The sequence below is a fragment of the Ylistrum balloti genome, unplaced genomic scaffold (assembly GCF_031769215.1).
Source record: "Ylistrum balloti isolate Yb309-2 unplaced genomic scaffold, AGI_CSIRO_Ybal_v1 Utg372514, whole genome shotgun sequence".
Lineage (NCBI taxonomy): Eukaryota > Metazoa > Mollusca > Bivalvia > Pectinida > Pectinidae > Ylistrum > Ylistrum balloti.
In genome coordinates this window covers 1-14,752 of record NW_026783116.1, presented here as the reverse complement: position 1 = coordinate 14,752, position 14,752 = coordinate 1, and the positions used below count along the sequence as shown (strand labels likewise).

At 42.2% G+C, this 14,752-nt stretch overlaps 1 protein-coding gene across 1 annotated transcript in view; it reads left to right on the top strand.

The window, feature by feature from the left end:
* LOC132564683 (sushi, von Willebrand factor type A, EGF and pentraxin domain-containing protein 1-like) overlaps nucleotides 1-4,068 on the top strand; it is a gene marked incomplete at its 3' end in the record, with an annotated part of 41,577 nt that extends 37,509 nt beyond the window's left edge. Inside the window, exon 25 of the mRNA XM_060229317.1 lies at nucleotides 3,814-4,068. Coding sequence (XP_060085300.1) covers nucleotides 3,814-4,068 — 255 coding nt within the window. The remainder of the gene's footprint in view (nucleotides 1-3,813) is intronic.
* Nucleotides 4,069-14,752: the final 10,684 nt, after the last annotated feature.

Below are 14,752 nucleotides of genomic sequence, written 5' to 3'. Positions count from 1 at the left end.
GTCTCCATTCGACAAGGTAGGTTTTGGCGCACTCACAAGCTGTCGTCGATTTCGACGGACTTTACCAGATGATTTGGACACCCAGTAGGATCTATCATTATTCTCGATGGAAGACGCGACTGTTCCAGGAAATCCACCTCCTTGCTCTTTGACCCATACAGTCTCACAAGGCCTCAATTTTGGGAGGCTCACAGCACGATGGGAAACATCAAAGTTTACCTTCTGTTTTACCTTGCTTTCATCTTCCTTGTGACGTCGTTGATAAGAGTTTCGCAAGTTCAATGTACCACGAGAAATAATCTACGACCACAATGTAGTTTGTGTTTCGCATTTGGCAAATATCCAACTTTCTGCCATGGTCTGGATGCCTGCTAGGCATCAGGGGTTCAGCATGATCATTTCGGTGCTTCACACATGAGCTGCAATTCTTGACAAGGTCCTCGATTCCACAACTTAGACCTGGCCACCACACTGAAGATTTGACCCGTTCTCGACATTTGACTATGCCTTGGTGGCCTTCATGCAACCTTTGTAGAATTTCTGCACGTAACTCAGTAGGTATAACTAGACGATTACCACGAAATAGGAGTCCGTGACATACAGAATGATCCTCTCTTACTTGCCAGTAGGGTCTTGTAGAGACCGTAATCGATGGCTGCTCATACGCAGGCCAACTTTCTTGACAAGTACCTTATAATGACACTGCATACAGCATCTTCGGCAAGCTTTGCTCGTATTTCGGCTAAGCGCGGTCCTGTGGCTGGCGAGCTTTCCAAAATAAGGTGAACATATGATTCTACCTCCTACTGAAGATCTGTATCATGAGGTTGGGTCAATGGCAATGGTGACCTTGATAGTGTATCAGCTGTATAGAGAAGCTTACCTGGTACATAAGATATGTCATACTCGAATCTCATCAGCCTTATTCTGAATCTCTGTATACGAAGAGGGAGGTCACAAATAGACTTTACTCCCAGCAGGGATGCAAGTGGTTTATGGTCAGTCTTAATGAGAAAGTGTGTTCCGATGAGGAAGTCCGCAAATTTCTCTGTCGCCCAGGTAAGAGCTAGCGACTCCTTCTCAACCTGTGCATAGCGCTGTTCCGAATTCCTTGCGCGTGATGCGTATGCCACTGGCTTCCAGATTTCTTTCCCCGAGTCATCATGTTTCGAAGCTTGTAGGAGAACTGCTCCTAATCCGTATGCTGAGGCGTCTGAGGAGACCTTACTCTTAGCGTTGGGGTCATACAAAGATAGTACTGGTGTACAACTAAGCTCCTTCTTAATGGCTTCGAAAGCTTGAACTTAAGGCTCTCCCCAGATCCATGAATTTTCTGTGTGTAACAGATCACGTATTGGCTTTGAGAGCTCGGCGAGATTTGGGGTGAACCGACCTAGCTGGTTGACCATTCCGAGAAACCTGCGCACACCACTAACATTTTCTGGTGCCTCAATGTCGATGATTGCCTGGACCATTTTTATTGTCCGCTCGAATACCGTTCTCAACAATTACATGTCCCACAAATGTAATACTTGACTGGTTGAATTCACATTTGTCGTGGTTTAGGGTTAACCCTGCTTTGGTTATCCGGCTAAGCACTTCCTCCAGATGTGTATTGTGTTCCACCTGGTTAGATCCAAATACTAATATATCTTCCATCTGGCACACTACCCCATCTACGCCTTCCAGAAGCTAAATCATGCGATCCTGAAAATGTTTTGGTGCTGAAGATATTCCAAAGGGCAGTCGATTGAAGTAATATTTCTCAAACGGCGTCATAAATGTCGTCAAGAGTCTGGATGTCTCCTTGAGGGGCACTTGCCAAAATCCTGAGTTCGCGTCGAGCTTTGAAAAAAACTCGAGCTCCAGTTAGTCGATGAAGTGTATCTTCGACACTTGGTAGTTGAATAGTTTCGCGTCGGACTGACTTGTTAAGCTGAGTGAGATCTACACAGAGTCGAACAGCGTTGGTTTTCTTTGGGACTACTACAAGTCCAGAACACCAGTCAGTAGGCTCGTCCACTGGCGAGATCACTCCTAACTTAATCATCCGTGACAATTCCTGTTTCACTTTGTCAAATAAAGATAATGGTACGCGATGCGGAGCATAGGTTTTCGCATCCTCTCGAAGCTTGATTTCGTACTCCCCTTCAATTTTCCCAAGTCCACTGATACCGGATACAGTGAAACTGGGTCAAGTTTGCTGGATTCGTGTATGGCCGCAAAATTTTCAGTAAATTCAACTCATTTATAGCTGGTCTGTCCAACAGTGGTATTTTAAGCGTTTTCAGTACAAACATTTCTACGCAAGCCTCGGTATCGGTACTGAACACACACTTAAACTGAAACTAAGTTGAAAGTTTATTCTGTCCAGGACCATGCAGAACTTTATTCGAGGACTGTAACTTAGGGCAACCAATCTCCCTGTACACAGTTATCGGAATTGCTGTTACGTCCGCTCCAGTATCCAGTTTAAATTCAACTAATATCGTAGTCTTGTTTATCTGTAGCTTGATGAGCCAAGGGTCATTAACATCAATGGTTCCTAGGAAATTCATTTCAAATTCCTGGGTCTATTCGTCAATTTGTGACTTGCATCGTTTTGCAAAGTGGCAAAGTTTTGTTACATTTACGGCACGTTGCTTCGCGAGCTGGACACTTTTCCCTCGCATGATTTGGCTTGAATCCACATCTGGGGCATGAACTTGAATGAGAATTGTTTCCATATGACTGTGGACGAGTCGTCTCGTAACGGTTTCATCGCTTATTACTGTTATGGCTAGTACTGTTAGTACCGTTAACATGGCTGCCCCAAAACATCCACCAGAACGAGGCTACGCTATAGTCTGTTTCATTAAAGTATGTATAACGGATAGCATAACAAAAACCAGAGTTGAATGACATAGTTCTAGATGTGGTTTTATTTCCCAATTACTAAAGCCGAATACATGAACACTTTTAAATCGTTATTGATTTAAAAGTCCAAAATATTAACAAGATTCGAAGATATTTCTACATAAAAATGAGGTAACATCATCCCTAGAATCTATGCAAATAAACGACGGGTATTGAAGGTAATCTTATTAGTAAGCTTTGGAGACAAAATATTACAAAAATGTTTTGGAACATTTTTTGCAGGTAATGGCAATAAAAGAGAGGGTCACAAACTCTCGCACATCTCTGGCCAAGTGTTAAAGAAAGCGTAGTCGAATCGTCTATTGTATATTGTTACCATCTTGTGTAAGTTTAGTAGGTATAGTGCATGCGAAGAAGTCGATTTCGTGCCATCTCGTACACTGAATACGTCACTGCTGTTACGCTTCGCGCTGGTCATCGAAACGTCGCACTTACATATTCTACAGGTTGTGTTATAACAACTTCTTTTTTGTTACGATAATATAGTGAATTCGCACAAAATAGAGAAGGGTGTCTCAGGGGATTCTACGACGACCAATGCGGCGAACTCATTGCGTTTTAGTGGTTATTTATCGATTGTTGCTAGATTACTGATGAAGACTTAACTACTGATGGAAGTCCTGCTATAGCAGAGGAGTTATACAGTGGTAAAGCTATCTACTGATACACCCCATAGTTACTATGTATAATGCACCATTCAATGACGGTGAAAAACATAGGCTGTCTTCTGTCTCTCTGACATATTGTTGCGCTTAGTTCTTTGTATGTTTGTGTTGACATTTTAATATTCATTCTACTGACTATCCCTATCTTTATATCAGGCGGTTACTAGATACAATGTACCATGCGTCTGAGTATCGTGACCTTTTCTGATAAAAAAGAAATTTTGTTGTTAAGACTGTCCTGTCCCGGTAACGCCAACCTACGGTACCATCGAGTACAGTGGCACTTCATCTGGCTCCCTTGTGACGTACGCCTGTCTGCGAGGTTTCAACGTGGCAGGAAGGGACAGACGACAGTGCATGGTAACTGGAGACTGGGAAGGGGAGAGTGTTAACGTAATGTCTTCAGTTATGACAATAGAGTGCGCTATACTTGCTATAAAAATCATCGACTTGTTGGCAAGGTTATGTTGGACACCTACCTGTGAACGTAAGTCTATAACTCCAAAGTATTGTGGAAGGTTGGACACTTATATGTTAACGTAAGTCTGTAACTCCAAAGTATCCTGGAAGGCTGGACACCTACCTGTGAACGTAAGTCTATAACTCCAAAGTAACCTGGAAGGCTGGTTACTTATCTGTGAACGTAAGTTTGTAACTCCAAAGTATCCTGGAAGGTTGGACACCTACCTGTGAACGTAAGTCTATAACTCCAAAGTATCCTGGAAGGTTGGACACTTATCTGTTAACGTAAGTCTGTAACTCCAAAGTATCCTGGAAGGTTGGACACCTACCTGTGAACGTAAGTCTATAACTCCAAAGTATCCTGGAAGGTTGGACACTTATCTGTGAACGTAAGTCTGTAACTCCAAAGAATCCTGGAAGGTTGGATACTTACCTGTGAACGTAAGTCTATAACTCCAAAGTATCGTGAAAGGTTGGACACTTATCTGTGAACGTAAGTCTGTAACTCCAAAGTATCCTGGAAGGTTGGACACTTATCTGTGAACGTAAGTCTGTAACTCCAAAGTATCCTGGAAGGTTGGACACCTACCTGTGAACGTAAGTCTATAACTCCAAAGTATCCTGGAAGGCTGGACACTTATCTGTTAACGTAAGTCTGTAACTCCAAAGTATCCTGAAAGGTTGGACACTTATCTGTGAACGTAAGTCTATAACTCCAAAGTATCCTGGAAGGTTGGACACTTATCTGTGAACGTAAGTCTGTAACTCCAAAGTATCCTGGAAGGTTGGACACTTATCTGTGAACGTAAGTCTTTAACTCCAAAGTATCTTGGAAGGTTGGACACTTATCTGTGAACGTAAGTCTATAACTCCAAAGTATCGTGGAAGGTTGGACACTTATCTGTTAACGTAAGTCTATAACTCCAAAGTATCCTGGAAGGCTGGACACCTACCTCTGAACGTATCTCTATAACTCCAAAGTATCCTGGAAGGCTGGACACTTATCTGTGAACATCAGTCTGTAACTCCAAAGTATCCTGGAAGGTTGGACACTTATCTGTGAACATAAGTCTATAACTCCAAAGTATCCTGGAAGGTTGGACAATTATCTGAGACCGTAAGTCTGTAACTCCAAAGTATCCTGGAAGGTTGGACACTTATCTGTGAACATAAGTCTGTAACTCCAAAGTATCCTGAAAGGCTGGACACTTATCTGTTAACGTAAGTCTATAACTCCAAAGTATCCTGGAAGGTTGGACACTTATCTGTGAACGTAAGTCTGTAACTCTAAAGTATCCTGGAAAGTTGGACATTTATCTGTGAACGTAAGTCTGTAACTCCAAATTATCCTGGAAGGTTGGACACCTACCTCTGAGCGTAAGTCTATAACTCCAAAGTATCCTGGAAGGTTGGACACTTATCTGTGAACATAAGTCTGTAACTCCAAAGTATCCTGGAAGGTTGGACACTTATCTGTTAACGTAAGTCTGTAACTCCAAAGTATCCTGGAAGGTTGGACACCTATCTGTGAACGTAAGTCTATAACTCCAAAGTATCGTGGAAGGTTGGACACTTATCTGTTAACGTAAGTCTGTAACTCCAAAGTATCCTGGAAGGCTGGACACCTACCCGTGAACGTAAGTCTATAACTCCAAAGTATCCTGGAAGGTTGGACACATATCTGAGAACGTAAGTCTGTAACTCCAAAGTATCCTGGAAGGTTGGACACCTATCTGTGAACGTAAGTCTATAACTCCAAAGTATCGTGGAAGGTTGGACACTTATCTGTGAACATAAGTCTGTAACTCCAAAGTATCCTGGAAGGCTGAACACGTACCTGTGAACGTAAGTCTATAACTCCAAAGTATACTGGAAGGTTGGACACTTATCTGTGAACGTAAGTGTAAAACTCCAAAGTATCCTGGAAGGTTGAACAATTATCTGAGAACGTAAGTCTCTAACTCCAAAGTATCCTGGAAGGCTGACACTTACCTGTGAACGGAAGTCTATAACTCCAAAGTATTGTGGAAGTCTGGACACTTATCTGTTAATGTAAGTCTGTAACTCCAAAGTATACTGGAAGGTTTGACACTGATCTGTGAACGTAAGTCTATAACTCCAAAGTATCCTGGAAGTCTGGTCACTTTTCTGTGAACGTAAGTCTATAACTCCAAAGTATCCTGGAAGGTTGGACACTTATCTGTGAACGTAAGTCTGTAACTCCAAAGTATCCTGGAAGGTTGGACACTTATCTGTGAACATCAGTCTGTAACTCCAAAGTATCCTGGAAGGTTGGACACTTATCTGTGAACGTAAGTCTGTAACTCCAAAGTATCCTGGAAGGCTGGACACCTACCCGTGAACGTAAGTCTATAACTCCAAAGTATCCTGGAAGATTGAATACATATCTGAGAACGTAAGTCTGTAACTCCAAAGTATCCTGGAAGGCTGGACACCTACCTGTGAACGTAAGTCTGTAACTCCAAAGTATACTGAAAGGTTGGACACTTATCTGTTAACGTAAGTCTGTAATTCTAAAGTATCCTGAAAGGTTGGACACTTATCTGAGAACGTAAGTCTGTAACTCCAAAGTATCCTGGAAGGTTGGACACCTACCTGTGAACGGAAGTCTATAACTCCAAAGTATTGTGGAAGGTTGGACAATTATCTGTTAACGTAAGTCTGTAACTCCAAAGTATCCCGGAAGGCTGGACACCTACCTGTAAACGTAAATCTATAACTCCAAAGTATCCTGGAAGGTTGGACACTTATCTGTGAACGTAAGTCTATAACTCCAAAGTATCCTGGAAGATTGAATACATATCTGAGAACGTAAGTCTGTAACTCCAAAGTATCCTGGAAGGCTGGGCACTTATCTGTGAACGTAAGTCTGTAACTCCAAAGTATACTGGAAGGTTGGACACCTACCTGCGAACGGAAATCTATAACTCCAAAGTTTCGTGGAAGGCTGGACACCTACCTGTGAACGTAAGTCCATAACTCCAAAGTATACTGGAAGGTTGGACACTTATCTGTGAACGTAAGTGTAAAACTCCAAAGTATCCTGGAAGGTTGAACAATTATCTGAGAACGTAAGTCTCTAACTCCAAAGTATCCTGGAGGGTTGGACACTTATCTATGAACGTAAGTCTGTAACTCCAAAGTATCCTGGAAGGTTGGACACTTATCTGTGAACATAAGTCTATAACTCCAAAGTATCCTGGAAGGTTGGACACTTATCTGTTAACGTAAGTCTATAACTCCAAAGTATCCTGGAAGGTTGGACACTTATCTGTGAACGTAAGTCTATAACTCCAAAGTATCCTGGAAGGTTGGACACTTATCTGTTAACGTAAGTCTGTAACTCCAAAGTATCCTGGAAGGTGTGAACACTTCTAAAGTATCCTGAAAGGTTGGACACTTATCTGAGAACATAAGTCTGTAACTCCAAAGTATCCTGGAAGGTTGGACACTTATCTGTGAACGTAAGTTTGTAACTCCAAAGTATCCTGGAAGGTTGGACACTTATCTGTGAACGTAAGTCTGTAACTCCAAAGTATCCTCGAAGGCTGACACTTATCTGTGAACGTAATTCTGTAACTCCAAAGTATCCTGGAAGGTGGAACAATTATCTGTGAACGTAAGTTTGTAACTCCAAAGTATCCTGGAAGGTTGGACACTTATCTGTGAACGTAAGTCTGTAACTCCAAAGTATCCTGGAAGGTTGGACACTTATCTGTTAACGTAAGTCTGTAACTCCAAAGTATCCTGGAAGGTTGGACACCTACCTCTGAACGTAAGTCTATAACTCTAAAGTATCCTGGAAGGTTGGACACTTATCTGAGAAAGTAAGTCTGTAACTCCAAAGTATCCTGGAAGGTTGGACACGTATCTGTTAACCTAAGTCTGTAACTCCAAAGTATCCAGGAAGACTGGACACCTACCTGTGAACGTAAGTCTGTAACTCCAAAGTATCCAGGAAGGTTGGACACTTATCTGTGAACGTAAGTCTGTAACTCCAAAGTATCCTGGAAGGCTGGAAACCTACCTGTGAACGTTAAGTCTGTAACTCCAAAGTATCCTGGAAGGTTGGACAATTATCTGAGAATGTAAGTCTGTAACTCCAAAGTATCCAGGAAGACTGGACACCTACCTGTGAACGTAAGTCTGTAACTCCAAAGTATCCAGGAAGGTTGGACACTTATCTGTTAACGTAAGTCTGTAACTCCAAAGTATCCTTGAAGGCTGGGCACTTATCTGTGAACGTAAGTCTGTAACTCCAAAGTATCCTGGAAGGTTGAACAATTATCTGTGAACGTAAGTCTGTAACTCCAAAGTGTCCTGGAAGGTTGGACACGTATCTGTTAACCTAAGTCTGTAACTCCAAAGTATCCAGGAAGACTGGACACCTACCTGTGAACGTACAGGATACTTTGGAGTTATAGACTTACGTTCACAGATAAGTGTCCAACCTTCCAGGATACTTTGGAGTTATAGACTTATGTTCACAGGTACGTGTCCAGCCTTCCACGATACTTTGGAGTTATAGACTTACGTTCACAGGTAGGTGTCCACCCTTCCAGGATACTTTGGAGTGATAAACTTACGTTATACAGATAAGTGTCCAACCTTTCAGGATATTTTGGAGTTATAAACTTACGTTCACAGATAAGTTTCCAACCTTCCAGGATACTTTGGAGTTACAGACTTACGTTCACAGATAAGTGTCCAGCCTTCCAGGATACTTTGGAGTTACAGACTTACGTTCACAGATAAGTGTCCAACCTTCCAGGATACTTTGGAGTTACAAACTTACGTTCACCAGGTAGGTGTCCAACCTTCCAGGATACTTTGGAGTTACAGACTTACGTTCACAGGTAGGTGTCCAGCCTTCCAGGATACTTTGGAGTTACAGACTTACGTTCACAGATACGTGTCCAACCTTTCAGGATACTTTGGAGTTACAGACTTACGTTCACAGATAAGTGTCCAACCTTGCAGGATACTTTGGAGTTACAGACTTACGTTCACAGATACGTGTCCAACCTTTCAGGATACTTTGGAGTTATAGACTTACGTTCACGGGTAGGTGTCCAGCCTTCCAGGATACTTTGGAGTTACAGACTTACGTTAACATATAAGTGTCCAGCCTTCCAGGATACTTTGGAGTTATAGACTTACGTTCACAGATAAGTGTCCAACCTTCCAGGATACTTTGGAGTTATAGACTTACGTTCACAGGTAGGTGTCCAGCCTTCCAGGATACTTTGGAGTTATAGACTTACGTTCACAGATAAGTGTCCAACCTTCCAGGATACTTTGGAGTTATAGACTTACGTTCACAGGTACGTGTCCAGCCTTCCACGATACTTTGGAGTTATAGACTTACTTCACAGTTATTCCAGATACTTTGGAGTTATAGACTTACGTTCACAGATAAGTGTGAGCCTTCCAGGATACTTTGGAGTTACAGACTTACGTTCACAGATAAGTGTCCAGCCTTCCAGGATACTTTGGAGTTATAGACTTACGTTCACAGGTAAGTATCCAACCTTCCAGGATTCTTTGGAGTTACAGATTTACGTTAACAGATAAGTGTCCAGTCTTCCAGGATACTTTGGAGTTACAGACTTATGTTCACAGATAATTGTTCACCCTTCCAGGATACTTTGGAGTTACAGACTTACGTTCACAGATAAGTGCCCAGTCTTCCAGGATACTTTGGAGTTATAGAGATACGTTCAGAGGTAGGTGTCCAGCCTTCCAGGATACTTTGGAGTTATAGACTTACGTTCACAGATAGGTGCCCAGCCTTCCAGGATACTTTTGAGTTACAGACTTAGGTTCTCAGATAAGTGTCCAACCTTCCAGGATACTTTGGAGTTACAGACTTACGTTAACAGGTAGGTGTCCAACCTTCCAGGATACTTTGGAGTTACAGACTGATGTTCACAGATAAGTGTCCAACCTTCCAGGATACTTTGGAGTTACAGACTTACGTTCACAGATAAGTGCCCAGCCTTCCTGGATACTTTGGAGTTACAGACTTACTTTCTCAGATAAGTGTCCAACCTTCCAGGATACTTTGGAGTTATAGACTTACGTTCAGAGGTTGTTGTCCAGCCTTCCAGGATACTTTGGAGTTACAGACCTACGTTAACAGATAATTGTCCAACCTTCCACGATACTTTGGAGTTATAGACTTACGTTGTCACAGAGTAAGACTGTCCAGATACCTTTCCAGGATACTTTGGAGTTACAGACTTACGTTAACAGATAAGTGTCCAACCTTCCAGGATACTTTGGAGTTATAGACTTCCGTTAACAGATCAGTGTCCAGACTTCCAGGATATTTCGGAGTTATAGACTTACGTTAAAGAGATAAGTGTCCAACCTTCCAGGATACTTTGGAGTTACAGACTTACGTTCTCAGATAATTGTTCAACCTTCCAGGATACTTTGGAGTTTTACACTTACGTTCACAGATAAGTGTCCAACCTTCCAGTATACTTTGGAGTTATAGACTTACGTTCACAGGTAGGTGTCCAGCCTTCCACGATACTTTGGAGTTATAGAGATACGTTCAGAGGTAGGTGTCCAGCCTTCCAGGATACTTTGGAGTTACAGACTTACGTTAACAGATAAGTGTCCAACCTTCCACGATACTTTGGAGTTATAGACTTACGTTCACAGCTTGCAGGATACTTTGGAGTTACAGACTTACGTTCATCGATAAGTGCCCAGCCTTCCAGGATACTTTGGAGTTATAGACTTACGTTCACAGATAAGTGTCCAACCTTTCAGTATACGTTGGAGTTATAGACTTACGTTCACAGGTACGTGTTCAGCCTTCCAGGATACTTTGGAGTTATAGACTTACGTTCACAGATAAGTGTCCAACCTTCCAGGATACTTTGGAGTTATAGACTTACGTTCACAGGTAGGTGTCCAGCCTTCCAGGATACTTTGGAGTTATAGACTTACGTTCACAGGTAGGTGTCCAGCCTTCCACAATACTTTGGAGTTATAGACTTACGTTAACAGATCAGTGTCCAGCCTTCCAGGATATTTCGGAGTTATAGACTTACGTTCTCAGATATGTATTCAATCTTCCAGGATACTTTGGAGTTATAGACTTACGTTCACAGGTAGGTGTCCAGCCTTCCAGGATACTTTGGAGTTATATAGTTACGTTCACAGATAAGTGTCCAGCCTTCCAGGATCCTTTGGAGTTATAGACTTACGTTCCCAGGTAGGTGTCCAACCTTCCAGGATACTTTGGAGTTACAAACTTACGTTCACAGATAAGTGTCCAACTTTCCAGGATACTTTGGAGTTACAGACTTACGTTCACAGATAAGTGTCCAACCTTCCAGGATACTTTGGAGTTACAGACTTACGTTCTCAGATAAGTGTCCAACCTTCCAGGATACTTTGGAGTTATAGACTTACGTTCACAGATAAGTGTCCAGCCTTCCAGGATACTTTGGAGTTATAGACTTACGTTCACAGGTAAGTATCCAACCTTCCAGGATTCTTTGGAGTTACAGACTTACGTTCACAGATAAGTGCCCAGCCTTCCAGGATACTTTGGAGTTACAGACTTACGTTCACAGGTAGGTGTCCAACCTTCCAGGATACTTTGGAGTTACTACGTTCACAGATAAGTGTCCAACTTCCAGGATACTTTGTTACAGACTTACAGATAAGTGTCCAACCTTCCAGGATACTTTGGAGTTACAGACTTACGTTCACAGATAAGTGTCCAATCTTCCGGGATAATTTGGAGTTACAGACTTACGTTCACATATAATTGTTCAACCTTGCAGGGTACTTTGGAGTTACAGACTTACGTTCACAGATAAATGTCCAACCTTCCAGGATACTTTAGAGTTACAGACTTACGTTCACAGATAAGTGCCCAGCCTTCAAGGATACTTTGGAGTTACAGACTTACATTAACAGATAAGTGTCCAGACTTCCAGGATACTTTGGAGTTTTACACTTACGTTCACAGATAAGTGTCCAACCTTCCAGTATACTTTGGAGTTATAGACTTACGTTCACAGGTACGGATGTTACAGCTTACGTTCCAGATAATTGTTCAACCTTCCAGGATACTTTGGAGTTATAGACTTACGTTCACCGATAAGTGCCCAGCCTTCCAGGATACTTTGGAGTTACAGACTTACATTAACAGATAAGTGTCCAGACTTCCAGGATACTTTGGAGTTATAGACTTATGTTCTCAGATAAGTGTCCAACCTTCCAGGATACTTTGGAGTTATAGACTTATGTTCACAGATAAGTGTCCAACCTTCCAGGATACTTTGGAGTTACAGACTGATGTTCACAGATAAGTGTCCAACCTTCCAGGATACTTTGGAGTTACAGACTTACGTTCACAGATAAGTGTCCAACCTTCCAGGATACTTTGGAGTTATAGACTTACGTTCACAGGTAGGTGTCCAGCCTTCCAGGATACTTTGGAGTTACAGACTTACGTTCACAGATAAGTGTCCAACCTTCCAGGATACTTTGGAGTTACAGACTTACGTTAACAGATAAGTGTCCAACCTTCCACGATACTTTGGAGTTATAGACTTACGTTCACAGATAGGTGCCCAGCCTTCCAGGATACTTTCCAGTTACAGACTTACGTTCACAGATAAGTGCCCAGCCTTCCAGGATTCTTTGGAGTTACAAACTTACGTTCACAGATAAGTACCCAGTCTTCAAGGATACTTTGGACTTACAGACTTATGTTCTCAGATAAGTGTCCAACCTTCCAGGATACTTTGGAGTTATAGACTTACGTTCACAGGTAGGTGTCCAACCTTCCAGGATACTTTGGAGTTACAGACTTACGTTCACAGATAATTGTTCACCCTTGCAGGATACTTTGGAGTTACAGACTTACGTTCATCGATAAGTGCCCAGCCTTCCAGGATACTTTGGAGTTACAGACTTACGTTCTGAGATATGTGTCCAACCTTCCAGGATACTTTGGAGTTATAGAGTTACGTTAACAGGTAGGTGTCCAGCCTTCCAGGATACTTTGGAGTTACAGACTTACGTTCTCATATAAGTGTGCAACCTTCCAAGATACTTTGGAGTTATAGACTTACGCTCAGAGGTAGGTGTCCAGCCTTCCAGGATACTTTGGAGTTACAGACTTACGGTCTCAGATAATTGTCCAACCTTCCAGGATACTTTGGAGTTATAGACTTATGTTCACAGATAAGTGTCCAACCTTCCAGGATACTTTGGAGTTATAGACTTACGTTCACAGGTAGGTGTCCAGCCTTCCAGGATACTTTGGAGTTACAGACTTACGTTCACAGATAAGTGCCCAGCCTTCCAGTATACTTTTGAGTTTCAGACTTACGTTCTCAGAAAAGTGTCCAACCTTCCAGGATACTTTCGGAGTTATAGACTTACGTTCACAGGTAGGTGTACAACCTTCCAGGATACTTTGGAGTTACAGACTTACGTTAACAGGTAGGTGTCCAGCCTTCCAGGATACTTTGGAGTTATAGACTTACGTTCACAGATAAGTTTCCAGGATACTTTGGAGTTATAGACTTACGTTCACAGATAGTGTCCAACCTTCCAGGATACTTTGGAGTTATAGACTTACGTTCACAGATAAGTGTCCAGCCTTCCAGGATACTTTGGAGTTATAGACTTACGTTCACAGATAAGTGTCCAACCTTCCAGGATACTTTGGAGTTATAGACTTACGTTCACAGATAAGTGTCCAACCTTCCAGGATACTTTGGAGTTACAGACTTACGTTCACAGATAAGTGTCCAACCTTCCAGGATACTTTGGAGTTATAGACTTACGTTCAGAGGTTGTTGTCCAGCCTTCCAGGATACTTTGGAGTTACAGACCTACGTTAACAGATAATTGTCCAACCTTCCACGATACTTTGGAGTTATAGACTTACGTTAACAGATAAGTGTCCAGCCTTCCAGGATACTTTGGAGTTACAGACTTACGTTAACAGACCTTCCAGGATACTTTGGAGTTACAGACTTACGTTCACAGATAAGTGTCCAACCTTCCAGGATACTTTGGAGTTATAGACTTACGTTCACAGGTAGGTGTCCAACCTTCCAGGATACTTTGGAGTTACAGACTTACGTTCACAGATAAGTGTCCAACCTTCCAGGATACTTTGGAGTTACAGACTTACGTTCACAGGTAGGTGTCCAACCTTCCAGGATACTTTGGAATTACAGACTTACGTTCACAGATAAGTGTCCAACTTTCCAGGATACTTTGGAGTTACAGACTTACGTTCACAGATAATTGTCCAACCCTCTAGGATACTTTGGAGTTATAGACTTACGTTCACAGGTAGGTGTCCAGCCTTCCAGGATACTTTGGAGTTACAGACTTACGTTCGTAGATAAGTGTCCAACCCTCCAAGATACTTTGGAGTTACAGACTTACGTTCTCAGATAATTGTCCAACCTTCCAGGATACTTTGAAGTTACAGACTTACGTTCACAGATAAGTGTCCAGCCTTCCAGGATACTTTGGAGTTATAGACTTACGTTCACAGATAAGTGTCCAACCTTCCAGTATACGTTGGAGTTATAGACTTACGTTCACAGGTACGTGTTCAGCCTTCCAGGATACTTTGGAGTTACAGACTTACATAACAGATAAGTGTCCAACCTTCCACAATACTTTGGAGT